This window comes from Protopterus annectens, chromosome 10.part0 (assembly GCF_019279795.1).
Source record: "Protopterus annectens isolate FY-2018-M chromosome 10.part0, PAN1.0, whole genome shotgun sequence".
NCBI lineage: Eukaryota > Metazoa > Chordata > Ceratodontiformes > Protopteridae > Protopterus > Protopterus annectens.
This window is the reverse complement of record NC_056744.1, coordinates 16,290,427-16,316,255: the sequence shown is the minus strand read 5'-3', so window position 1 is coordinate 16,316,255 and position 25,829 is coordinate 16,290,427. Positions and strand designations below refer to the sequence as shown.

At 39.0% G+C, this 25,829-nt stretch overlaps 1 protein-coding gene across 3 annotated transcripts in view; it reads left to right on the top strand.

The window, feature by feature from the left end:
- The window catches only part of MYO15B (myosin XVB), a 1,190,858-nt gene that overhangs the window by 762,099 nt on the left and 402,930 nt on the right, over window positions 1–25,829 (top strand). For all 3 annotated transcript variants that reach the window (XM_044084949.1, XM_044084950.1, XM_044084948.1), the window contains exon 27: window positions 1,715–1,826. In XM_044084949.1, the coding sequence (XP_043940884.1) occupies window positions 1,715–1,826 (112 nt within the window). The remainder of the gene's footprint in view (window positions 1–1,714; window positions 1,827–25,829) is intronic.

The window sequence follows — 25,829 nt, the reverse complement described above, 5'->3', positions numbered from 1 at the left end:
TGTAGTAGATCTTATTACTGCAGTCACTTCAGCAAGAAGGATCTCAGAGTTGCATGCACTGTCCTCCTTGCCTCTTTACTACATTTTTCATAAAGACAGAGTATCACTTAGGATTAATCCATACTTCATACCCAGGGTAGCTTTGGAATCCAACCTGCACTAAAGCATTCATCTCCCAGTCTTCTTCTCTAACTTTTCTAATAAAGGATAATTTCTCGTTCACATTCTTTGTGTTCATATTCAGTTATGATTTGATTTGCACCTCATCAAAACAATTGGGGAATATTCTTATTTGTTCATTTCATTTTTGCCCTCTTGATTAGGATGTAGGATATCCAAACAATTTTGAACAGATGGATTTTAAACTGCATAGCCTTTCCTTACCAATGAAAAAATAGGACCTTACCAGGAAAGCCAAAGGCCCATTTGCTCACATCTGTGGCAGAATTTATTGCCTTCTTCAATAATTCTTCAGCGGATGACATTTATGTGGCAAAGGTTTGGTCTACATTGCATTTTTTCTAAACGTTATAAGTTAGACATTTCCTCGAGATCTAGATCTTCCTTTGGAACAACCATCCTCAAGGGCATCCTCTCATAATTGCACCCAGGAAAACAGGTAGCTTGGGATTCTGTCCCATAAGTCAAAGTTGATGGATGGGATGACAAAAGATGCAGAAGTTATTGACTTATTCTACAACAACCTGCCTACGTTCACCTACCAAATTATCGCTATTTTCTTCTCTGTACGGACCTATTAGACTCGTCTTGAAGACCCTCCACTGTTCACTACACCCTTTCTAACTCTTTTATTGCACTGCTTAAGCATCAGCAGCAAACCTGATCTGAGGCAGGGTGGAGAACAGATGCATGATGGGAGTAAGGAAAGAACACAAGCTGGAGCATTTACTGAAGTGAAAACTTGCTTGTTGGCAAATTCCCATTAGTCAGAGTGGATGGACTAGGGATGACAAGGGTCCAGCATTTTGGTCAGTACCTAATTTCTTTTTTATCACTGTGTGTTGTAACCACATAAAACTCATTCAATTTAAGTGTTTGTTTTCAAAAGTGACATGAAAGCTTTGGTTTTGTTAAATGACAGATTAACAGAGCATGCAAGTAAAGAGTCTGTGGATCAGATTCACAGCTACAGGACACAGCTTCTTTGCAGTATACTAGCTTAACTGTGATATAATACTGTAAGTTACAAAACTTAATGTGGCATGTGCCAATTCCAAAGATGTCACAAAGCAATTAACTGCTCCATGGCTCATATTCTTAATCAGTTAACACATCTACTAGTAAACTCCAGCTTATTTTATATAAATGGACTCTTTGGATATTGGATATGGGGACTGCGGTGGTGGTGCTGCGGTAGCGTTGTTGCCTCACAGTTAGACATTGCCCGTTCAACTCTCAGTTAGAGCGTCTTCTGTGGGGCAACATGCATGAATGGGCATTCCTTCGTTGAAGGTTGTGTGTTAGGCCCGGCAAGCCAGCATGCAAAAATCTATTGCCAATCATTAGCGGACCGGAGTTCCGCTGTGGCGACCCCTAACCGGGAAAAGCCGAAAGACACAAACAAACAAACTCTTTGGATATGATGACCTGCATTACGTAGAAATGCATTGCAATGGAAGTGTACTTTTAAGCTATCCTATGTGTTGTTAGGAGACTAACATTTTTTTAACAATATGGTTTGCTTTCTCCACAGGACTCAAAATATGTGATGGCTATCCAGAGCTACATTACCGATGACAAGAGCTTGTTGACATTTCAAAAGGGAGATGTTATCCAGTTGCTTCCCATGGAAGAGATCCAGCAAGGTGAGTGGCTTCTGAAACTATGACTGGTTCCCATTTATGTAATATCTCTTGTTAGGAGGCAGACATACACTGGATTCATGTGCATTTGACAGTGTGAAACCTGATCAATTTTCTACTAAAAACTTGCGTGTACAGGACCAAATAAATGGTGTATTGAGTGACGTGCTGCTGCTCTGAATACACAAAGTGAGATAGATGCACTGCAGAGATATTCAGCAATGAGATAGATGCACTGCAGAGATATTCAGCAATGAAATAGATGCACTGCAGAGATATTCAGCAATGAGATATATGCACTGTAGAGATATGTAGCAATGAGACAGAGATGCACTGCAGAGATATTCCACAATCAGACAGATGCACTGCAGAGATATTCCACAAGAGACAGATGCACTGCAGAGATATTCAGCAATGAGATAGATGCACTTCAGAAATATTCTACAATGAGATAGATGCACTGCAGAGATATTTGGAAATGAGACAGATGCACTTCAGAGATATTCTGCAGTGTGATAGATGCACTGCAGAGATATTTGGCAATGAGATAGATGCACTGCAGAGATATTTATTTTATTTTATTTTTTTTTTATTTCACATTTGTTGACCGGGCTAGTCTAGCTGGATACATGTCCATTTTCAGTAGAGGCCCGGGGAGAAAAGCTCCATGTGCAAAATAGTATAGATAAAAAACAATAACAACATATAAAATGACAAAATAGAAAAGAAGAGAAATAAAGTAATAATAAAAATAAAAGGTACACATTTTTTAAATAAGGTCATGAAAAATTCTAGAGAAATAATATGATAGAAACATTTTAAGTAAGGTTTTAAAAAAAGTCAACATAGAATAAATACAATGTATAGTGTGGAAGGCAGTTACCAATGTTGATAATAAGGAAATATATATGAAGACTTAAGAAGATTTGTGAAGACTGAAGTCGCAGGATTCAGAAAAAAGAAAAAATAAATAAAAGTTTAGAAAGTGAATGGAAGTTGATGCAGGTGGTTAATGCTAGAGGATAAAGCAAATTAGTCAGGGGTAATACAGGAACATAACCAGTGTTTTTTGAGATGAAGCTTGAGCTTCTTTTTGAAAAGTGTATGAGAGGAGAGAGTTGTAAGTTCAGTAGGTAGTAGATTCCATAGTTTACCAACAGTGTTACAGAAGAGGGAGTCACCTGCTAGGTTATGAGCTCTACAGGTGTTAAACAGTAGTTTATTAGCTGAGCGTAAGTTTTTAGGATTATGGTAGGGGGTAAGTAGTCTTGAGAGAATAGGAGTATTTGAGGGTTGATACAGGCTTTTATGGGCAATAGTAAGCTGAGAAAGATGAAGATGCTGATGAAATTCTAACCAATCGACTTGTAAAAGGTTTAGACAGTGATGAGTATGGTAAGGGGAGGCAGCAGCAAATCTAGCAATGTTATTATATGATACAGTGATCTTGTTAATGTTGGTTTTAGAAAGGTTTGTGAATATGAGTAAGGCATAGAGTAGAGTAGAGATGAGATGAGTTCTGGCTATAGCAGTCCTGGCTGTTGTAGTGAGAAAAGGTTTGATTCTATAGAGGGATCCAAGTTTCTTGTTGACAGTTTTTACTGTGGTGTTAATATGTGTGTCAAAGTTGAGGTTGTTGTCAATAGTTATTCCTAGGAGCTTGGTAGTTGGGTCTGGAGAGATAACAGTACCATTGTTGGATGAAAGTGAAAATTGTATGGGGGTGGACTTACGTGTTGGGGAGAAGAGTAGCAGTTTTGTTTTCTTGGAATTAAGGAGGAGGCAGCGGTTAGTAAACCATTGTTCCACAGTGTTGAATGCATTCTGGGTCAAGGTTTGCAGTTCAATTTGAGAGGTAGCTGAGCAGATAATGGTGGAGTCATCTGCATATTAAATGCAGGTGGAGTAAGGAATTGCTGAGTGAAGATCATTAGTGTAGATGGAAAATAGGAGTGGCCCTAATATGGAGCCCTGAGGAACACCAAGGGATATAGGTAGGAGATTTGATAGATTATTGTGCCAGAGTACTGCTTGTTTTCTGTTATCAAGGTAAGATTTGAACCAGTTGATAGTTAATGGGTCTAAGGACAGAGATTGCATGATGTGTAAGAGCAGGTGGTGATGAACCATGTCGAAGGCTTTGGATAAATCAACAAATACTGCTGAGGAATGAAGGCTGTTGTTACGATTATTGTTAATACAATCTGTAAATGATAGCAGGGCAGTGGTGGTACTATGGTAAGGTCTGAAGCCATGTTGACAGTTAGCCAGAAGTTTATTTTGGAGCAGATGGTTGAGTAGTTGTTTCTGAATACACTTTTCCATAATTTTTGCAAGGGGAGATAGCAAGGCTATGGGACGAAAATTAGAGAAATCATTTGAGTTCCCACCTTTGTGTAGAGGAATGATATAGGAAATCTTCCAGATGGATGGGATATTTCCATCAGGAATGGTTCTATTGATAAGAATGGATATAGGGTAGGCAATAGATTTAGCACCTATTTGAAGGTATTCTGCTGGGAGTTGTTCAGCTGAGGGGGTGGAAGGTTTAAGTTTACATAGTAGAGAGCAAATAGTGGATGTGGGCACTGGATGGAATAGAAAGGAAGGTGGAGGATTTACAGATGAATTAGGAAGGTTTGCAATGTCTGGTGTAAGATGACTAGCAAGAGATTGGATGGCATTGGTAAAGAAGGAGTTAAAGGAGTTGGCAGTGTCGATGGGATTATCTGGGTTGGAGCCTAGAGGGTTAGGGGTGACTGATTGTACTGGATGAAGAGGTTTGTTAATGCTTTTCCAGAACATTTGTGGTTTATTAACATGGGTTTGCTGTATTTGGAGGTAAACGTTCTTTTTATCTAGTACAATGGCTTTTTTAGTGTCATTTCTTAGTTGTTTGAAAATTAAGTGATCTAATGGGTTTTTTGTAGAATGCCATTTAACCCAAGCTTAGTTTCTCAGATGGATTTTATGCCTTGAAGTGTTTGAGAGCCAGGGAGCTGGTTTAGCTTTGCATCTAATTGAACGTAGTGGGGCATGGTGGTTCAGGATGGGTAAGAATGTGGAATTAAAATATGTTACTGCTTCATCAAGTGGAAAATATTTTAGAGGTGTCCAATTGCATTGTTTAAGTTCTGTAAGGAATAGATCATGGTTAAATTGTTTTTTGGAGCGAACAGTTCTGGTAGTATTGGGATGTGTAAGGTTGGTTTTAGATCTAATAAAATAGGTTAGGGAGTGATCACTTAGATCATCTGGGAGGGTTCCTACTTTATAGGAATGTAGAGGGTTATTAGTAAGAATCCAGTCCAGGATAGTTTATTTGTTGTTGGGCTTCTGAGTTCTGGTAGAGGAGTTGATAGTTTGAGTAAAGCCATATAGGTTGATATGGGTAGAAGGGTGTGAACTGTTACAGGCCTTCCAATCAATATTAAGGTCACCTAGAATTATAGTTTCCTGTGATATTCCACAATGAGACAGATGCACTGCAGAGATATTCAGCAATGAAATAGATGCACTTCAGAAATATTCTACAGTGAGATAGATGCGCTGCAGAGATATTTGGAAATGAGACAGATTCACTTCAGAGATGTTCTGCAGTTAGATAGATGCACTGCAGAGATATTCGGGTCTACTTCACGTTGTCGTAAGCTGACAATATCGAGTGTGATATTGTCAGCATGACAATATCGAAAGTGAAGAACATCATGCAAGTAAACCATACCTCCCAACTGTCCCGAATTACTCGGGTTTTACCGTGTTTTGGGGTCCAAATAATGGGGTGCCACGATTCCCGAGTGGCACCCCTTCATTTCCGATTTTTTCCCTTGTGTTTTTATTTTTTGCGCTTTGTGAGCTGACGTCATCGCATGCACGATGACGTCAGCTCCTTCAGGACTAACAGCCTGTCAGAATTTAGCAGGCGCACTTACTTCCGGCTCTAGTTTGAATGTTTTGTGAGCGGGAACGGCAAGGAGTTTTTAGAAGGCTCGCGGAAAGGATATGTATTATCGGCGATCGCTATGATGATTTTATGAGAAGGCTGGGCTCGCTGGTTTATTTAGAAGGTAAGGAATCTAGCTGTGTAATGTTCTGGCTGAAACGACGACAGTGCCGCATTTTGATACTTGATTGAAGCCATTAGGAAAATGCTAAAGTTACAGAAAAAAACATGATACTGGACTTTCAACTGCACTGCAGTACTTCTGAACACATACCTACTTTCAGCGAAGTCAGCAAGTAACTCTTACAGCCTTCCCATAATTCTCCAATGTAGCTGCAAAGAGATAAGCTCCTGTAGTTACTAACAAGTGAGTTAAGAGCTTGTGTTTTGTTTTGTTTGCATTGGTGGTAACAGGCAGCAGTTTTGTGTATTCGATGACGATCTGTTATCTCTTGGGATAAAACATTGCTGAGCTGGAAAGAGGTATGTTGTCAGTGTGGTTAGAATTGTAGTTTTCGTAGAATGGATAGTATTGATGGATTGCTTGGCCTAACTGAACTGCCTAGTTTCTTTTTTTTTCCCAGTTTGGGCATACAGACGTTAGTGTCAAGTTCAACTACTGTTTTTGAACATTCTGTGTGATTCTATATGAAAGAGAGATTGGTCGGCTGTTTCCGTAGTTGTTTCTAAGAAAGTTGGGTTGTAATTAAGATATTCCATTGTGTTTTCTGCTAGACCATATTGTGTTACTGCTTGTGGATTTTGTATTGCAGTTTACGGAACTTGAATTTGAGTTTAACATAGACATATTTTTGCTATTAACTTTGATTCAACTTTGCAGCTTGGTACGCAGTGCTGCGAAACAGCTCTGTAGAGTGGCTAAGTATTGCAGTTTATATGATCATTGCATTTGATTAAAATAGTTTAAAGTGATTATAATTATTGTGTGTACTGTGTATTTGAGCAGCCATCTCAAAATTTTCATATTTCAGGTGTATGAAATAGCTAATGTGTATGCTTTTAGTGACAAGTGCGAGGGAGCAACTGGTGACAAAGGTTCTGCAGTTAAACAATGATTGCTTATTTTTAGGTGTTAGGTATACAGCAGTGTGTAAAAGGAAATGATTTTGCATGAATTGTAATATTGCACAATCCATATGTTTAAAGCAGAAGTGGCAGTAATGTGGAACTTGAACTGGGTGCTCATTCCTGAAAATGCCCAAAAGCGAAGGTAACATTTATGTCTGCTTTTACACCGCTGTTTAATTCATTGGCTGTATTGTTAAATGTTTTGGTTTGAACCTTCACTCTTTGATTCTGCTTAAACCCTTTACTTTCCACCAGTGTCCTAAAAGAATGTACTTTTACTTCTGTTTTTCATTGCACAATCAAATTTTTAAAGCAGAAGTAACTTTAATTTGACACTTCTTGGGTATTTTCATGAAAACTAAAAAAAAAAGTAACGGTCTTCCTGATCTACCTTTGTATTTTATATTTATTTTTTTTACTGGCAGATTCAAAGAACTGGATGCTGTTTAGATCCAAACACAATCATTCTCTTACTGTGAGCTGACCTTTTATCTGACATCATTGGGTAACTTCTCCATTAAAATATTTAGCTGTGTGATACTTGTATATTGATTTACCATCCGGATGTTATTGCCACAATTTTCTTTATTATATATTTATTCTGTAAAAAATATTTTACAGGTTGATCATTAGAGGTAAAGGGGAGTGCTAGACCATCATACATAAACTTTACAAAGCAGAAATAAATCATGGTGTTATTAAGTAATATTGTGTTTGAGAGATTAATGGTGTGTAGCTGCAGAGTTAAGTAGAACAGATGTGTGTGTGTGTGTGTGTGTGTGAAATGCCCTAGGTAAATATACCTGGTGACTAGAGGTACTTAGGCTCAAGCCCTGAACCTTGGGTACAGGTAACAAGAGCCTAACATCCCTACCCACCACCACTTCCACATTTCTGCTTCATATTTTATTCTGTTTCTCATAAAATCTGTGGTTTTCTGGATATTTGTGGCAAATTGGTGAAGGACTGAATTCTCTAAATAATGACAGGCATTTGAATTTCAGACTTCACATTCTTCAGAAAATGGTAACACAAAACCTTTCATTTTAGCAATTTTCTAAGTTTATAAGATTAGTGTTTGAAATCTGTCCCTGTTTTGGGGGCTGTATTCCCCCATTACTGGCTTTGTTCATTTTTTATTTTGTGCTAAGAGGTTCAGAGCTATGGTTTGTGCATTGTGCTATAAAATGTAAATATAAAATCCAATCCAAATAATCATTGTAGAAGTAAAGCAGTATGCACACTAGTTTTATGGTAAATGGGCCGAAATAGCCAGGTAATGGCACATTGGAATGGCTGCAGGGGGACTCGGGTACCATATTTTGGTTGTCTGTTCTTCAGTTTGCGTTTGAAAGCTGGTATCCCACAATCCTGTTAGTGGGTGGGGTTACATCATTATGTATGCAAATTATATGCTAATCAGTGTACAGATTTGTACCTATTTTTCATGGGCCTTGTCCAGATTTTTGATGATTCCAGGTTGAGAGGTATGAAGTAAACGGAAATCTCCATAAGGGGAGATTCCCATTTACCTAAATGTAATTGAGTCTCAGAGTTGGTATATTTAAGTAGGGAGGTGTGGGGGGAGCAGGGGGGCTTGCCCCTCAGCCTACGCCATTTAGTTTTTTTTTAATTTGTTTTTTTTTTACGTTATTCGATGTTTTACTTAATCGATCAATAAAGTTCGACCTTTATTGATTCGATTAAGTAAACTTACGATAACGGGATATAGATGCAGATATTCAGCAATGAGATAGATGCACTGCAGAGATATTCAGCAATGAAATAGATGCACTGCAGAAATATTTCACAATGAGAGAGATGCTCTACAGAGATAATCCACAATGAGATAAATGTACTACAGAGATATTTCACAATGAGATAGCTGCACTGCAGAGATATTTAGCAATGAGATAGGTGCACTGCAGAGATATTCTGTAGTGAGATAGATGCACTGCAGAGATATTCTACAACATGATATATGCACTGCAGAGATATTTCACAATGAGAGAGATGCCCTGCAGAGATATTCAGCAATGAGATAGATGCACTGCAGAAATATTCAAAAAATTAGAGAGATGTACTGCAGAGATATTTCACAATAAGAGAGATGCGCTGCTTCTGTAGCACATATAGATAAATCTTACTGTGATCCAGCAAACCAGAATTCAGTTAGTGGCCCTGTCACTGGAAGAGCCATGGTGGGATGGATGGCACAGAGTGAAAGGTATGGCTTGCCTGCCACTTCTGGCTGAGAGGGAAGGAATTGCACCCACTCTGGATGGAGACTAGTAAGATCACTGGTCTTGTCTCAAGGTGAGGGGAAGGGCTACTTGGAGATATCACCCCTTTCAGAAATGAGGTGATGTCCTCCCAGTGCATGCCAGTAAGGGCAGGAAGAAACACAAGAAAACCCCTCACACTTCCACTGATGGCTAAATGATGGATCCTTCCAGTCAACCTTCATCCTGGTGATGGGGAACAAATGAGTTGATTGGCTGGGAGGGAGGCTGATGATTATCAGACAATGAAAGTAAAGACAGAGCAAAAACAATGAAAATATTTCATTTCTACAGTCTAATATGCCTGTTCGCCATGTAAACATGAAATACATATTCTTATTTAACTTCTCACTACAATTAGTCATGAAGCCTGGCTGTGACATCCTGTTCAATTGAGAAGTCAAGTTGAGGGCAGTGTTATGCCATTTGCAATTACTTGATCTATCAAGAGCTATTTAGCTGTTAACACAGAAAAAAGGAAGTATAACATCTTACATTTAAAGTTAAAAATATATTCCATGCATGTGTGCATGTATCGTACCTTATAGATGTCACTTATTATGTGGCATGTAACATATTTCTGTCCCAAATACCCTTTCTACTGCAGAGACAAGGCTATTTTATATATACTGCATAATGAAGTTTCAAAGCATAAATTCATAGGTTGATAGGTAGGTAGGTTCATAGGTAGGTACTAGGCTATCGGCCCTGGGGCCTATATAAGCCCAGCCAAAAAGGTACCCTGGCTTTTGCCACCCAAGAAAATTATTTTCCTGTACCACTGTCGAGTAGAGCCACAGAGGTGATCCCTGGGGTGAATTTCCTATTTCCCATCCAATCATCAAGATTTTTCTTGAAGAGTGCTAATGAGGAGCTTTGTTTGATATAGATAGGTAGTTTATTCCAAAGTATGGGAAGTCTCTGGGACAGGAATCTATCCCTCCGGCATGTTCTGTTTAATGTGGTGACAAGGTTTAGGTCCCTAGAGCGTGTAGCTTGGAGGGATTGGGATTTCTTTAAGTGGAGCATGTCCAACAGCTCTGGGTTTGACATAGCTTTGTATGTTAGGCAGAGATCACCTCTGAGTAGGCGAAATGTGATGGAGTAAAGCTAGAGTTCTTATAGAAGGTCTGCATAGGGCATCTGTTTGAGGCCGGCAAGCTTCTTTGTGAGGTATTTCTGTGGCCTTTCCAGTTGTTGTAGATGTCCTGTGAGGTACATACCAAAAGGGGCATTGTACTCTATAATGGGTCTAACGAGTGATGAGTAGAGGGGAAGAATGACCTCTTTTTTCTGGATGAGAAACCTTTTGTGATGAGGTGTAGAAGGATTTCCTGACTACTGTGGCAATGTGATTATCAAAGGAGGGACTACTGTCCACCTGTGTCCCAAGGTCTCTTATCACACTTTCGGTGTTAAGTATACTACCGCCTATGTTGTAGTTCATGGGTACAGAGTTTTTACCAAAGTGGATGACAGTGCACTTTTTGGCATTGAGCTTGAGGCCATGGCTTTGACACCAGGCATCTGTCTCAGTAAGGCCCTTTTGTAGGATGTTCACATCATTAGGAGTTTCAATTATGGCTCCTAGTTTGCAGTCATCTGTGAACTTCATTAGCCAAAGACCTTCCGTGTTAGCCTGTACTTCAGAGAAGTAGATACCAAACAGGAAAGGACCCAGGACTGAACCCTGTGGTACTCCACTTGTTACTGGTCTGAAGTTGTATTTGGAGTCTGCTACTTTCACAGTGTGGGTTCTGTCAGTGAGCCAGTTGGCAACCCATCTTGTGACATAGGGATTTATACCTAGTTTAGTGAGTTTATCTATAATTCCAGAGTGGGGGATGGTGTCAAAAGCCTTAGCAAGATCTAGATAGACTGTGAGAACCACCTTACCCTTGTCTATTACCCTTGTCTACGGCTTTGGTGACTGCTTCAAAGAAGTCTATCAGGTTTAGGAGACATGATCTGCCTTTTACAAACCCGAACTGGGTGGGATCCAGAGTTTGGAGATTACCAGTATCTTTGTTTATAAGTTCCACGATGATACGTTCCATGGCCTTGCAGACCAGGCACGTCAAGCTAATGGGGCAGTAGTTCCCGGGGTCCGTGGTGGCTTCCTCCTTGTGAAGTGGGATAACCGTTGCTGTGCGCCATTCAGCAGGCACAAAGCCTGAGGTGAGGCTATGATTGAACATGGTACTTAGGTGGGGTGCCAGTTCATTCTGTAGTTCATGTAGAATGCAGCCTGGGGTGTTGTCTGGTCCCATGGATGCTGTGTTCTTGGCTTTGCAGAGTGTGTTTTTTACCTGTGCAGCCGTGATTACAGAAACTTTGCATTCTTCTGGTATAGAGATGGGCTCTTTAGGGGGTGAGAGGGGGGTAAAGTTAGCACTGAACCTATCTGCCTGGATGTTGGCAATATCAGTTGGGTCTGTATATTAAGTGCCATTGTGCTGTAACTCAAAGCAGATCTGAGTGTTGCCATTGAGATTCTTGACATAGCTATAGAATGCTTTGTGGTTGTCTTTAGAATCAGTGGCAATTTTGTTTTTGGAACTAGCTTTGGAGTATTTTATCAGGGATTGCAGCTTCTTACTGAGGCTGACCAGGGAGCTCCTCCACTCATGGGATTTTACTCTCTTTTGCAAGAGTTTCTTCCTTCTGTTGTACAGTTTGTTTATGGCAGGGGACCACCAGATTGGCTTCCTTTTTTGGATGATAGTGTCTTGGTTCTGTTTGGGATAGCATGAGCCATGCACTCATGTAAATGCTTATAAAGTGGAATTGTGTAGGATTCAGTAGTCGTAACTGTATTGTCCATCTGCATGGGTGTCATGAAGTTCACCACTTCTGTCTTAAGAAGCATGAAGTTGGCTTTGGAGAAATTTTTTACCATGGTTTCCTTAATGGGGAGTGGAGGCAGGATGGGGATATCTAGGATAATTAGCTTATGGTCGGAGCGGACCATTGAGGCATTGACTTCAGGTGTGGAACACCGGTCACTCATATTGGTAATGACTAGATCCAGAATATTGTTGCTCCTGGTGGGGGTGTGGATAAGTTGATCCAGGGCATTAGAGTTTATGAATTCCAGAAAGCGTTTAGCGAAGGAGTTGGTACATAAGTAGTTTTCCCAGTTAATGGTGGGGTAGTTGAAATCGCCCATTATTAGAGTGTTTGGCTGAACCCTAATATTTTCCAGTACATCAAGAAAAGAGGAGTGGGAATCCTGGGGCATGGTGGGTGATCTGTAGCAAGTTGCAATTTGGATTGCAGTTTTGCCCAGAGTTAGTTGCACTTGGATAACCTCGGCTGCATTATGCTGAGCATCTAGCCTGGAGGTGTGGATATCCTTAATGAATATGGACACACCTCTGCCTTTGGTGTTCTGGTGCAGGTTACATGGCCGAAAAGTGTGGTATGAGTTATAGCCTGGTAGTGCAGGGGTGCTCTCTGGAGCCTTGAACCAGGTCTCAGTTACTGCACAGATATCGATGTTCTCCATTTTAAGGAGTGCCTCGAGTGAGTTCATTAATTAATATTAGTGGTCATAGTAGTAAGAAAGTCAGCACTGCTGCACTTGTTTCCACTCTATTTTGTGCTCCCATTTTTAGATTCCATCACTTGGCAGCTGTTTTGCTGAAGAAAGTTTCAGCGCTCTATGTGTGTGTGTGTGTGTGTGTGTGTGTGTGTGTGTGTGTGTGTGTGTGTGTGTGTGTGTGTGTGTGTGTGTGTGTGTGTGTGTGTGTGTGTGTGTGTGTGTATGAGTGTGTGTGTGTCTTGTGTATTAAGAAAGAGAAACTGCAAACATTTTATTGTTGACTGATTCAGGATTAATTTCCTCATTTCAAAATCCTATTTTCACATTCCATAACTACTTCCAGAAATGAAGCCCGGAAAAGCAATACCGAAGCTGGAAGAGAACTACAAATGTGTTCTTCAGGGCTCAAGACAACAGAAAATTGTAGCATCCTTAACATGGTATTAACCATAATATACAGGAAGTAAATAAACAGCACCATAAAAAAACACCAATTTTTTGCTCTACAACAGTGCATCCAAAGTCAAAATTTCATACCTTCTGCTGTCTTTGTGGTACAAAGGGAAGTCCTAACAAGGTTCAGTTAGTGAAACCAGTCTCTGAGAAATTGAGTGTTTAAAGAATATTCATTGAGGGCATTTCTGCCAGCCCATTTATTCTAGAAGGAGAGGAGAGGAAAGGTTAATCTGTTTGGGCTACAAGTTCTTGGTTGAGATCAGGAACTATAGCACCAGAAATGCATGCATGCAGGTGTGATGTTTGTTGGGTATTTCATAAGATATCCGCTGGTTTTAGTTCTTATTTCATAGCATAACAAACAGGACATAAAATGTCTTTTGCAGCCATAATGATAGAGCCATATGCATTTGCCCTCATGTCTTCCATATATGCTCTCCAATTACTCAGACAAGAATTCCCCTGCTTGCAGGGCCCCAGTCCATGAATGGTAAGACAGACAGGTGTCAGGGATGTCGGAATGGAAGTATGAAAAGAGGCTGGGGGCCATGGCGTTTGACAAGCAGTTGCAGGGGAATCCAGAAAAAAATTCTTTGGTTTCTACTGATGACAAGTGTTTGTAACATACCATGCACACCTCATAATACAAGTCTCAATCACTCCATCAAAAGGTTAAACATTGACTATCATTGCCAGCCCCGTAATATGTCATGGTGTGCCATGCAAGGAAGGAATACTGCAGTGTGTTTATATGATATGGAAAAACAAAAATATTCATAGTAATATGCAGCAGTATTGCTGCAGCACCAAATGCTGTTATGAGTGACATGCTACACAAGATACTGTACTGTATTTAACCATCAATTGTCTCTGGTATAAAGTTTTCGTATCAGAACACTTTTATATGTATGCGGTCCTTATAGAATATGAACACAGAAGTCACAACAGTAGTATCCTTATCCATCATGCCATAAGAAATAGAACAGTTTTGCTTTAAAATTCTCATAAATAGCAATCCTATTGGTTTACAGAATAAAACAACACAATAAAAAACAGAACCACCCAAATCCTGACCAAAGCAAAAATAACATTAACCAGAAATAGAGGAAAATAAAACATATACTAAAATCTGAAGTAGTGGTTTACAGAATAAAACACTGTAAGAAACAGAACCATCCAAACATTGAACAAAGCTAGAATAGCAATAATCAGAAATGTAAAAAAATGAAAATAAGTAAAGAAAAACATGAGTGGGCACTGCAGCCCTCAAAAAAAAAAAAAAAGAGAAGGAAGAAAACAACCTGACTATTAAAATATCCTAACTACTCTAAACATTGAAAGTGCCTCTGAGGTGCAGCTGATTCCAAGCATCCATCCATGGATGCAACTCAGATATAACCCAATGTTTCCTATCAAGCATATTGACAAGCATTCCACTCTCACACTTCTTTCTTCAAAATATGATGAAGCTCAACGTTTCTTCTTCTTCTTGGTGATGGCTTTTTTTAAGCTTTCAAGAGAATTTACAGAGCAGGTTCAACTCATGCTTTGCTATGCCCTTTGAATCCAGATGCCCAACAGGAGCAGGTCTGGTCCCCTGGTCACCTTGTCTGGCCACAATCTTCCATGGAAGATCATAACCTCTGTGACATGAGCCTGTAGCAACCCATACCCCTAAAATATATGCCATGTGCCAACAGTTTCTTCCTGACAGCACATCTAACCACCAGGTGATTCTCCAGGGTACATTCTAACCAAACATGATTTGGCATATCAGAATTGATGAACACCTTGCCATGGAAAATACCTATAGATTAATAAACTGGCTGCTGGCCCCATTGACACCAAAACCAAAGTAATTTATTCCTATGTTAGATGTCCCTAAGTCGATTTCCCATTACTCCTGAACTGTAACTAGTAGGTCCAGAAAGAATTCCAATTTTGCACTGTAGGTGATGATATATGCCTCTTGGGAATGAACAATCCCAGCATAGTCCCAAGACCTATACTCATCATAGCTAAGGTCCCTACTTCATCATTTCAGTCTTACTGCCTATTGCACATGTAATCAAAACCTACAAATAGTGGTATCTCTGACTTCAGTGAAACCTCTAACTGATCTGAGTTAATAGAGACCTCTACCCCCCCCCAACACATGCACACAAACACACACACACACGCACGCGCGCACACACACACACACACACACACACACACACACACACACACACACACACACACACACACACACACACACACACACACACACACACACACACACACACACACACACACACACACACACACACACACACACACACACACACACACACACACACACACACACACACACACACACACACACACACACACACACACGCGCACGCGCACACACACACACACACACACACACACACACACACACACACACACACACACACACACACACACACATACACCAGTCATCTGCTGGAAACTCCCTTATTGCTCTTATGGAAAACAACCACACTGAATTTGCTGCTCTACCCAGACCATGACATTTTTGTAAGACTGACTAATACTGACATAATGAAGAAAGAAAGGAGTATATCAAAACCTTTGATGAAATTCCAAAACTTCAAATGGATTCCTTAGAAAAAGTTCAGTTTCCAGAGCTAGCATCTTTCAAACTACCACATATTTTGGCTAGCAAATACAAAATTGTTCAGTATTGTGCAATACCTAATAAAATAAATACTCTAATTTCTCCAGATGTTTAGTGTTTCTAATATTGTGACATAAATACCCCATTCTTAAGTCAGGGTACAATTAAAGTTCATTAACTTATTGCTAGTTTAGTCTTACATGTTTGCCAGGAATGCTTTCTTTATTACCTGCAGTGTACCCAGAATTCTCTCCTTCTGAAGTTGAGATGGAGATTACTTGTGCTAGTAGCCAGGGCCAGATCCAGCACAAAGTGACCTGGGCAGCTGCCTAGAGCTCAGTGCTTGTTGAGTGGGCAGCCACAGAACATCAATTTAATAATTTAAAAATATCATAATATCAGAACTACTTTTAATTAAAAAGTACTCAGCAGGTCAGCGTGCAACAGTTCTACCGTCGTTGGCTCACATCTGAACAGCCAGTGAAAGAGGGTGTTGTATGTACAGAAGACATCCAGAGATTGGCATCTGCTTTTCAAAGACAAGAATGTTACACATTGAAATGAAAATGTCTTTTTTGCTGAAGTGCTACATGGAAGAACTCTGCACTGTTCTCTCACCAAGCTGCTGAATTAAAAATGGAGATTTTTTTTTGCTGCCACATAGTCAAATGGAAGAACTCTCCAGTGTTAGCACAAGGAGCAGAACAATAGAACCCATCAAGGCCCATTGTGCGTACATAATAGAAGAGCTCTCACAATGTGAGTCAAACATTGTAGCTTACGCATCAGAGATAAGAGCCTTAGTCCTCCATACCAACTAGTGATGGAATTTCATGGAGTATTACAGTTAACCATTAAAGTTTCATAGATTTTTGTGGTTCACAAAAATGCTTGTTAATGCAAAATGTGTTGTTCTGCTAATTTTTTTAACAGGGCACTGTCTAGTTAAGTAACTTCCTTGGAGTCAAAACCTTTATCCTAGTAATCAGAGGTAAGAACCTTAGTCCTCAACACCAACTGCTTCTACTAGACATCCATTAACTTTCTTCTGTTCTTTTTTGGTAAACCACAGAACATTAGTCAGTCAATGTCAGTAATTTGAGTTTCATAGACTTTTGTGGTTCTCAAAAATAGATGTTGATGCCAAACCTGTTGTTCTGTTAATCTTTTAAGTGATTTAGAGCAGTCTGCTCTTATCTGTCTTCAGTTCTGCAGAACATCTCTGATTTTGCTCTATATTTATGCCCTTTTCTTGAGCAAGTCATTCAACTAGTCAGTGCTTTGGGGGAGTGGAAATTTGGCTAGTCTTTTCAGTGTTCCCCCTGAACTACAAGCCTTGTAACTACCTATGCAATAGAGTATTTATGGAGTAAAGGACAGGGACTGATTGTAGTAAACAGGAGGAGCCATGTTTTTTGGATGTGATCCTTGGTTTCCATGTTCTGTTAAATACCGGCAGTGTGTTTATTATTTAGCCGTGAATAAAATTTACAGCATGAAGTCTGTGAGTTTAATGTTAATATTTTAACTATGAATCCAATGTTAATTTAGCTTACTTTTGCAGGCACACAGGTGTGAAATGTTCTGTGTTTTGGCTACAACATTTTGTCTAGCATGTACTGCAGATGAGTAAGACTATGAGCTGTAAAAGAGATGCTTCCTGTAATATATGGTTTGATTTCCTCAGACTTCATTTATCTTCCATATGAATGCCAAATTACTTCGCCAGGTAGTACTCTGAGGCTGTGTCCATCGGATTGTCCCAAGCTGTTAGCAAATGTGTTGCACATTTGTCTTTGAATTTCTGCATCTTTCACAAAGATGCTAATTAGCACGCCACTTTATGCTGTTTGAGTATGAATCCTAGCACATCCCTTGCAGTTTAATGAGTTCCTTGATGCATTTTCACTAACTGTAAGTTTCAAGGGAAGAAAAATTAATTGTTTCTCATGCTGTCTGTTTTTCATGCGAGTGTTTTATTTAGAAAATGGTTGTCAGTTTTTTTTCTGCTAAATTCGAGTTAAAAGGTTTTAAAAGGTTTTAAATGAAATATTTATGGTAATTGGGGGAGACAGCATATTGCTATATTCATACATTGGTATGGCTCTTGGGAGGCCTGATTCATTACCTTGCGTAGGTCCAATTTTCCATGACCCAGCTATGTAGACTCCGGAAGTATATGCTGTAACAGTACAGGATTATTAGCCATTCAAGTAAGTCAGATCTGTACTGAGTGATGGCAGAGAAGACAGAGGTCAAAAAATGAAAAGTAGGTATCCTGCAAGCTCTCAACTATACAGATTTTCACAGAATGTCCAGATTTTTGCCTCATTTTTGGTCTGTTCCCCAAAATTTGTGGTTTTCTGGCAAATATTTGAGGACTGAAGGCACTAAATAATGACAAACATTTGAGTTTCAGACTTCATATCTTTTAAAAAATACACACAAATGCAAAACCTGTTATTGTTGCAACTTTGTAAGTTTATAAGAGCAGTATTTAAAATCTGTCCCTATTTTTTTGGGTCTTTGTCCCCCAATTATTTTTTACTTTGTCCAGATTTATTGCAGTAAAAAGTTGAGAGTGTGATTAAGCCCCCACCCCCCTGAGAAAAAAAAACAGTTTGCGATATGCCAAGGTTAAAGCTTAAAAATAAAAATAGAAGTAAAAATCAAGCACCAAACCACTGCACTGTGTAATAAAATAATCATTCACAGAAAAGTTAAAACTAGAATATCTTTAATAAATAAGTTAAAACTAGAATACTTTTAATAAATAAGATTACTGCTTTCACAAGTATATCCCTTGCTTCTTCAGACCAGATAAATACAAAGTACAACGAATAATCCTTTATAAAGCAATTCAAAATCTCTACAGCCAATAAAACAAATATCCCTTAACAAAATAGCTGCATCATAAATACAATGTAACCTTGTGCAGCATATCTTAAAGTCATGTGTCCTAATACATAAGCTACAACATAACTAAAATAAAAACATTCATCATGCAAACAAGGACATATAAAAATAATATAAAGTCTAATGATATAATTATAATATTTAATTTTATTTCCTCAGCCTACTCGATTTAAGAACCTATAGGTTTATGGGAATGTTCGTGGGGGAGATTATGTGAATGTAACTGAGATGAAGGAACCTAAATGGATTGTTACACTGAGGGCAGATAAGGGCTCTGGGTTGAATGAGCATGTACCCTTGAAGCCGATTGGTTGTATTTTGTATTTATCTGGTCTGAAGAAGCAAGTGATATACTTGTGAAAGCACTAATCTTATTTATTGAACATATTCTATTTTTTACTTATATGTGAACAATTATTTCATTATATAGTGCTGTGGTTTGGCGTTCGATTTTTACTTCTGTTTTTATTTTTATGCTTTAACCTTGGTTTGTTTCATCAGACACCTTTTGCTTGACAGAGTGATGCATTGCTTTCTGGACTTGAGTTTGCTATATGCATTAATATTTTTGATTTTTGTATGATTTGTGGGTTGTTGAACAAAAGCAGCTGGAGCATTTATTTTGCTTTACTTGTTCTACTTTATTCATTGCAGTAAAGAATTAATTAATTCATGAATAGGCCTGGATTGTGTAATATAGTCTAAACATGCTGCATTTTAGCAATGTATTTTTTGTAGTACCTTATTTACAGCCTCCAGCAGCTTTAAAAGGGTTGGCATTTGTCAAGTCATACAGTCTACATTATTTAGAGAGATGATCAGAACCATCTGATCTTCAGCAGCCATTATGTAGTCATTGTTACATATTACTGTGATATGGTTATCTCTACAAGATGGGATTGTAAAGGATTTCTGCATTTAGTTAAAAACTGTTTCTGGCAGTTGGCACAGAGAACTAAAGCTCTGACTTGTTGTTGAGCAGTTTCTTTTCACAATGCTGCCAGGTCTGAATGTTTCCCTTTTATTTACCTATTCTGTGGCAGTGCTTTGGAGCAACTGGGACTTTAGGCTAGGTTCCTTAATGGTCTTCAGGACTATATGCCTAGTAACTCGGGACCTGCTGCGATTGTTTACCAGCCATTCCCTATTGCATAGCTGATGTAGCTCAGGAAATGTTATAACAATTTCACCATCACACCATTTTTCCAATGTTACATAGGCAATTTATTTTTCAAGGGCAGTAGGCACTGCATTTGCAGATGAAGCACTGATATGCAAATTTGTTTGCCAGAAGTAACCTCTGCATTAGTAATAATTCTCTTTAATGTGGAATTATTCAGTTGACTACTTCTGCAGAGTCTTTGCATATTGACTTAACATATGTTAGAGGTAGTTAATATTTATTATGCTCTCATAAATACTCTTCTATTTAAACTGTGCTACATATGGCTGGATCGTATGGTGTGATCATTCTACATTTTCACATTTTTCATCCAAAGCTATCAAAGTACCTGCAATTTATTTGTTTATAATGACATGGTATGCACACAGTCAAAGGAGATGTAACCACCGTTGGAGGACTCTCTATGGATGAAAGTACCTAATGCTCTTATTATGGGGTCATTTTTAAATTGTCTTTATATGGATTTGCAGGACTGGTGTCCATTTGTGCATGTCGATTCAGTTGGAATGCTTTGGCTACTGTATATGAAACTTCAAATATGTGACTTTGGTCACTATTATTTTTTGATACAGATATCTGACAGGCTGTAGTCAACAATGTAGCTGTAATTGCTGGGTTTGGGAGATGTCTGTGATGATCATGCTGATAAAGTTAACAAATCATTAGTCTGCATTTCAAGGACTAATGTGTACTTGTGTAAAGCTGTTGAAATACATTACTGTGGCTATTGTTTTATCACAATCAGACATGATGTGTATGTACTTGATAAAGTGTCCACTATTGTTGAGCATGGATATTGATTTTTTATAATAACAGCAGTCTCAGTGGCCTTTTATGGTTTAAATATTCTGAAATGGCTACTTTGTCATTATTGGTTCACGCATTTTATTTCACTGTTCATGGGAAAAATGTTCAAAACTACAAATTTAAAACACACACTAACAACTTTTGCTATATGAAACAAAAATAAAATTTGGATCAATCAGGAAGGTGAATGAAAGAATACATCCATTTGTGCATAGTCCTAAAAGAGAGCAGGGGTCCCATGGTTTGAAAACAGTTCAGGGACCAGGGTATACATTAATCCATCACTGGCCAGATTGACATTTCTTTTTAGTAGTCCTGCTACTCATACTATTCTTGGAACTATCCTGATGTCTTTATTTCACATGCTATACTGTCTGCTTGCATATGTTAGTATTTTGTAACTTTATGACCATCAGCACACAGAACACTTTAGTTTCTAGGTGTAGCTATTTCAGTATTTAAAGTTGCTTTAGTCCATTTTTTCTTTGACTATAATATCTGGTTTTCCTGCTGTTGCTTTCTTAACTATTGGCATCATGCTATATCCTGTAACTAGTGCTACTTCATTTTCAGCAATTCTTTGTACTTCACCATTCCCATGTTTTTCATCTGCTTGCAGTTTTGTAGTCTTTGCACAATCCCCAGTGTAAACATCCAACCACATTATTGTGACTTCAGTGTGCACTGTCTCAGCTATAAGTATATAGCACCTAGCATTAAGATCTCCAGCTGTTTATAGTTCTGTACTACAGAACCTACTCTTTCTAAGATTTAGTCAACAGTCCTCTGTCTTGAACTGCTATTATTAACTTTTTATCTTTTTGGTTTAAATTTATTTCCCACCTCATATATCAACTCTTTCTCAACATGTGGTTGTTCTAGCAGTTCTCTATACTTGTCACTGTGATTGCAAGCTTTTCAGTTTCATTTCCTTTTCTTCTGATCATAATCTTTATATTATTTCTTTTATTTTGGCAGTGTTTGTTGCCACTCTTTTGTTCTCTTCTGCTTTGATTTTGATATCAGCACCTTTCTGAAATGCTTCTGCTACTCTTGGATTTGACAGTGACATGAGATATGTATACAGTCCCACAAATGCAGACCTATCTGTACTGTATAATCAATTTCGATGAGGCCCATACCACCTTTAGACAAAGAGATATATACTCTTGCCATGCTCTGTTTTTATTTAATACTTGATAATCATGAAGGAGTGTTCTTATTTTGACTCGTTCAACTGATCCATTTCTTTTTAGGGGTCAATAAAGCATGTCTAATGTGTATGCTAGAACAGGAAGAGCAAGCTGCTTTAGAACTTCTTAGATTTTAAGGCAGTTATAATCATCTAAAATATTCCTTAGTAAGCTTTGTTTTCAATTCTTCATGTTGGTTTCTGGATGCTCTGTCTGTTCCCTGATTATTATTCACTCCCTCTTGTTCAAGTCCGTTTATATTACATCCCCTCCCAGGTTAATATTTTCCTGATGCTTCAGTTTTCTTGCTATAAATGCTGCATTTGCAGATTTACAAGGCCAAATGACAGGCATAGATTGTCTGGAATCTGAAAAAAACTGAACCATTTACAGATGCACTTTCAGTTGCTTTTCAGATGACCTACAGAGTTTTAAATCACCCACAAAAAGAAGGTGAGGTGTCATCTGACAAGGCTATGTTTCTGGATGTCAAGCTACAGCTGTAGCCTAGCACCTAATAGCTTGAGAGCAACGCAAGACAGCAATGGTGACATCATCCTGGAATCTCTCTCTTTGGATTTTTATTCCTAGGATAGTAATTTGACCTTTATCATGACTCAGCAATCAAGTGGTTTGCCAGTGTTTTACAGTAACTGCTATGAAATTTATCAATGTATGTTATATTTTATACAACTATATGCATGCTGTAATCCATGGATGTAGCCAAGCTAGAGTTTTCACTGTGTGATACCTTAAACCCCCTGTAATAGATACATTCAGCACTGTGCTGTCGGGGCCATGGACATTCAGAAGCCATATAGCTGAAACACTTGATGCCCTTAAAAGGGGCATTTACATATATCCCATGGGTTTCTACTACACAGTGAAAACTCTAGATGAAAGCAAGACCCATTTTACATCCAGAAGTACTGCACCTAATTTCGAAGATACCTTGTAAGAGAAAGGAAACAACATGGAAGCACGCCCACTCCTAGGCATCAATATACATTCAGCATTTAAGATAAGTGCTCCCATGTACAAAGAACTGTACAAAGAACTGTGCCATTCAGCTGTAAAAGCAGTCTTTACAGGCACCAGTATAGATACTCCTACCTCTTCCTGTGCTCAGAGCCAACACTAACCAGTACTATCCCATATCGGGCCATAGTCCTAGCTGGTTAGGATTCTCCCACAAACAAGGATAGTCTTCCTTTATATAAAAGTGCCAGAGATATCTCTCTACTCTTTTAGCATTCCAGGTCAAATGTACATTGCGGGGAACAGTCCTCTTCACTCAAGTAATTGTGATTTACTAACAAGCTAATGATTTCAAAATAGGTGGTTACTGTGCTATTGACATGAAGGTCTTTATAAGCCTAGCTGTGTGTACCCAATATAATACAACAGAAACCCAATATAAAGGATCTTGCCTAAACTCGAGATCTTAGTTAACAATGACTGCCCATATCTAGGAGGGTCATAGATGAAATCCCTGGTAGGAATTTAGGCTCCCTATTATGCTGTCGCAGATGCAGGTTGTTGAATGCGTCTTTGTTGAACTGAAAAGTGCAAAAAGGCAAAATAGTGAAGCGGCTTTTCAGCAAATTCTTTCCCTGGGGAATGTTTTTTACTTGTCCACTTTCGATACTTTGCCGTTTTCAGCACTGTAGTGCGATCTCAAAGTTGGTATATTTAAGTAGGGGGGTGTGGTGGGCACAGCCCCCCACGTCGGGGGTTATGGGGGTGAAGCCCCCCACAATATATAATGTTTTACAGTTTGGGGGGTTTTTTGTTCCCCTTGGAAAAAAATCGCTTTTTTGAGGTTTCAACATTGTAAGCTTTTGCTTACATGGGGTCAATTATGTGCCGTTCGCTCTGCAGTATCATAATATAGACCCGGAATTTATGGTTTCCCATCAAGTCATCCAGTCTACTCTTAAACAGGGCCAAAGAAAGGCTTCATTTGATGTGAACTGGTAGCCTATTCCAGAGAAGTGGCAACCTCTGTGAGACATATCTGTCTCTCTAACAGGTTCTAGATGGAGGACGGCGCCGTAGTGCAGTGGTAGCATTGTCACCTCACAGCAAGAGGTTTTCTGGTTCCAGTCTTGGCTGGGGTGTCTTCTGTGCAGAGTCTGCATGTCCTCCGTATGTTCATGTGATACGTCTGGAGCATTTCTCCCCAGGCCTCTGCTGAAAATTGGCTCTTTCCAAGTTGGACTTTCCTGGTTAACAAATATAAAATAAATAAATAAAATAAAATAAAATTTATGTCGCAGGCCAGGTTAAGGTCCCTAAAGCAGCTGACCCTTATTCCATTTGACTTGCGGATGTGCAGCATTTCCATTAGGTTTGGTTCTGAGATTGCTCTGTAGGCCAGGCGCAAGTCTTCTCTAAGTAGTCTGTACGCTACTGAGTACAGTGACAGTGATTTCAGTCTGTCAGTATATAACATTTGCTAGGGACCCTGAATTTTCTTGGTAAGAAATCTCTGAGGTCTCTCAAGTTGCTCCAGGTGTCTGGTAAGGTGCATAACAAAGGGAGCATTGTACTCAATTATTGGCCTGATGAGGGTCGAGAACAGGGGTGTTATGGCTTCTTTTGCTCTTGAGGTAATGCCTTTGCTAATGAGGTGTGTGACATATAATGCCGTCCTTACCACAGTAGACACACGGTGGTCAAAGTTTAAGCTACAGTCAACTTGCATTCCTAAGTCGCTCACTACTGAGTTGTTACTTAGGGTATTATTATTTATATGATAGTCTTTATAGTCTTCAGGAATATTGATTTTACCAAGGGGATGATAACACATTTTTGAGTGAGTTTGAGTCCATGGTTTTGGCACCAATCATTGACTTCTGTAAGTCCCTCTTGAACTATATTGACATTGTTTGGGGATTCAGTGATTGCACCTAACTGGCAATTGTCATCAAACTTAGTTAGCCACAGCCCCTCTGTTTTGGTCTGAACTTCTGAGAAGTATATTCCAAACAATTGGGGGCCTAGCTCTGACCCCTGTGGAGCCCCACTGTTAGCAGGTCTGCTGGTTGAGGTAAATTCCCCAGCTTTGACTGAGTGAGAAATTAAGTGTCCTTACAGCTCTATCAAGTGAAAGTGAGTAGTTAATCCAGGCTATAAAAAAAAACCTCCTGAGGAAGGGTTCAGGTAATAAATCAAGGGAACATCACAGGAAGGCAATGCAGCCTCCTCTTCATTTCACCACATCTGATTGGAGAAATCATATTGGATTGCAAAGCCTCATAATAACAGGTGTTAGAAAGCTTAAATACTTCAAAAAAATAAAGAAATAAAAATACTTAAAGCATCAAAAGCAGTATTCATAAGCCCTCCCAAAAGTGTGCAAGTCTAAAAATAAAAACGAAAGAATACTTCAGAAAAAAACATTTGATGCTAACACTAGAGCCTCCCAATAATAGTTAAAATGGGACACAAGGGTAAAAATCATTCCAGAAGTGATCTTTGCCCCCCCCCCCCACACATTGAGAACAAATATCCAGTTACCTCACAGATGCAATCTCCTATTTATTTATTGCCGAAGATATTCTAAAGGAAGGGATGGGAGGAAAAAAAGAGGTTGTTTAGAGAAAAAGTCATATAACTGAAGTTGCCATAAAATGTGCATGACACCAGTGACCCTTGGTGGCATGAGTAATTGATGCCCAGAAGTTTCAAGAATTGGTGTTACAAGGGCCTAACGTAGGGTGTCACTTTAAACATATGGGCACAGAAAAGGAAAAAGTAAACAAATCCAACTTCCTACTGTCTCCAAGTGAGAGATGCCATCAAACAGCCTTCACTCACCCTCAGATGGCATATTAGACCCACAGTGAACAAAAATTTGCACACAAACCGAATGTAAGGCAGTAAGCTTTTGCCCCAGCATTGTCAAAATAATATTTTCATCTTAGCTAAAATTTCTTGAACATTA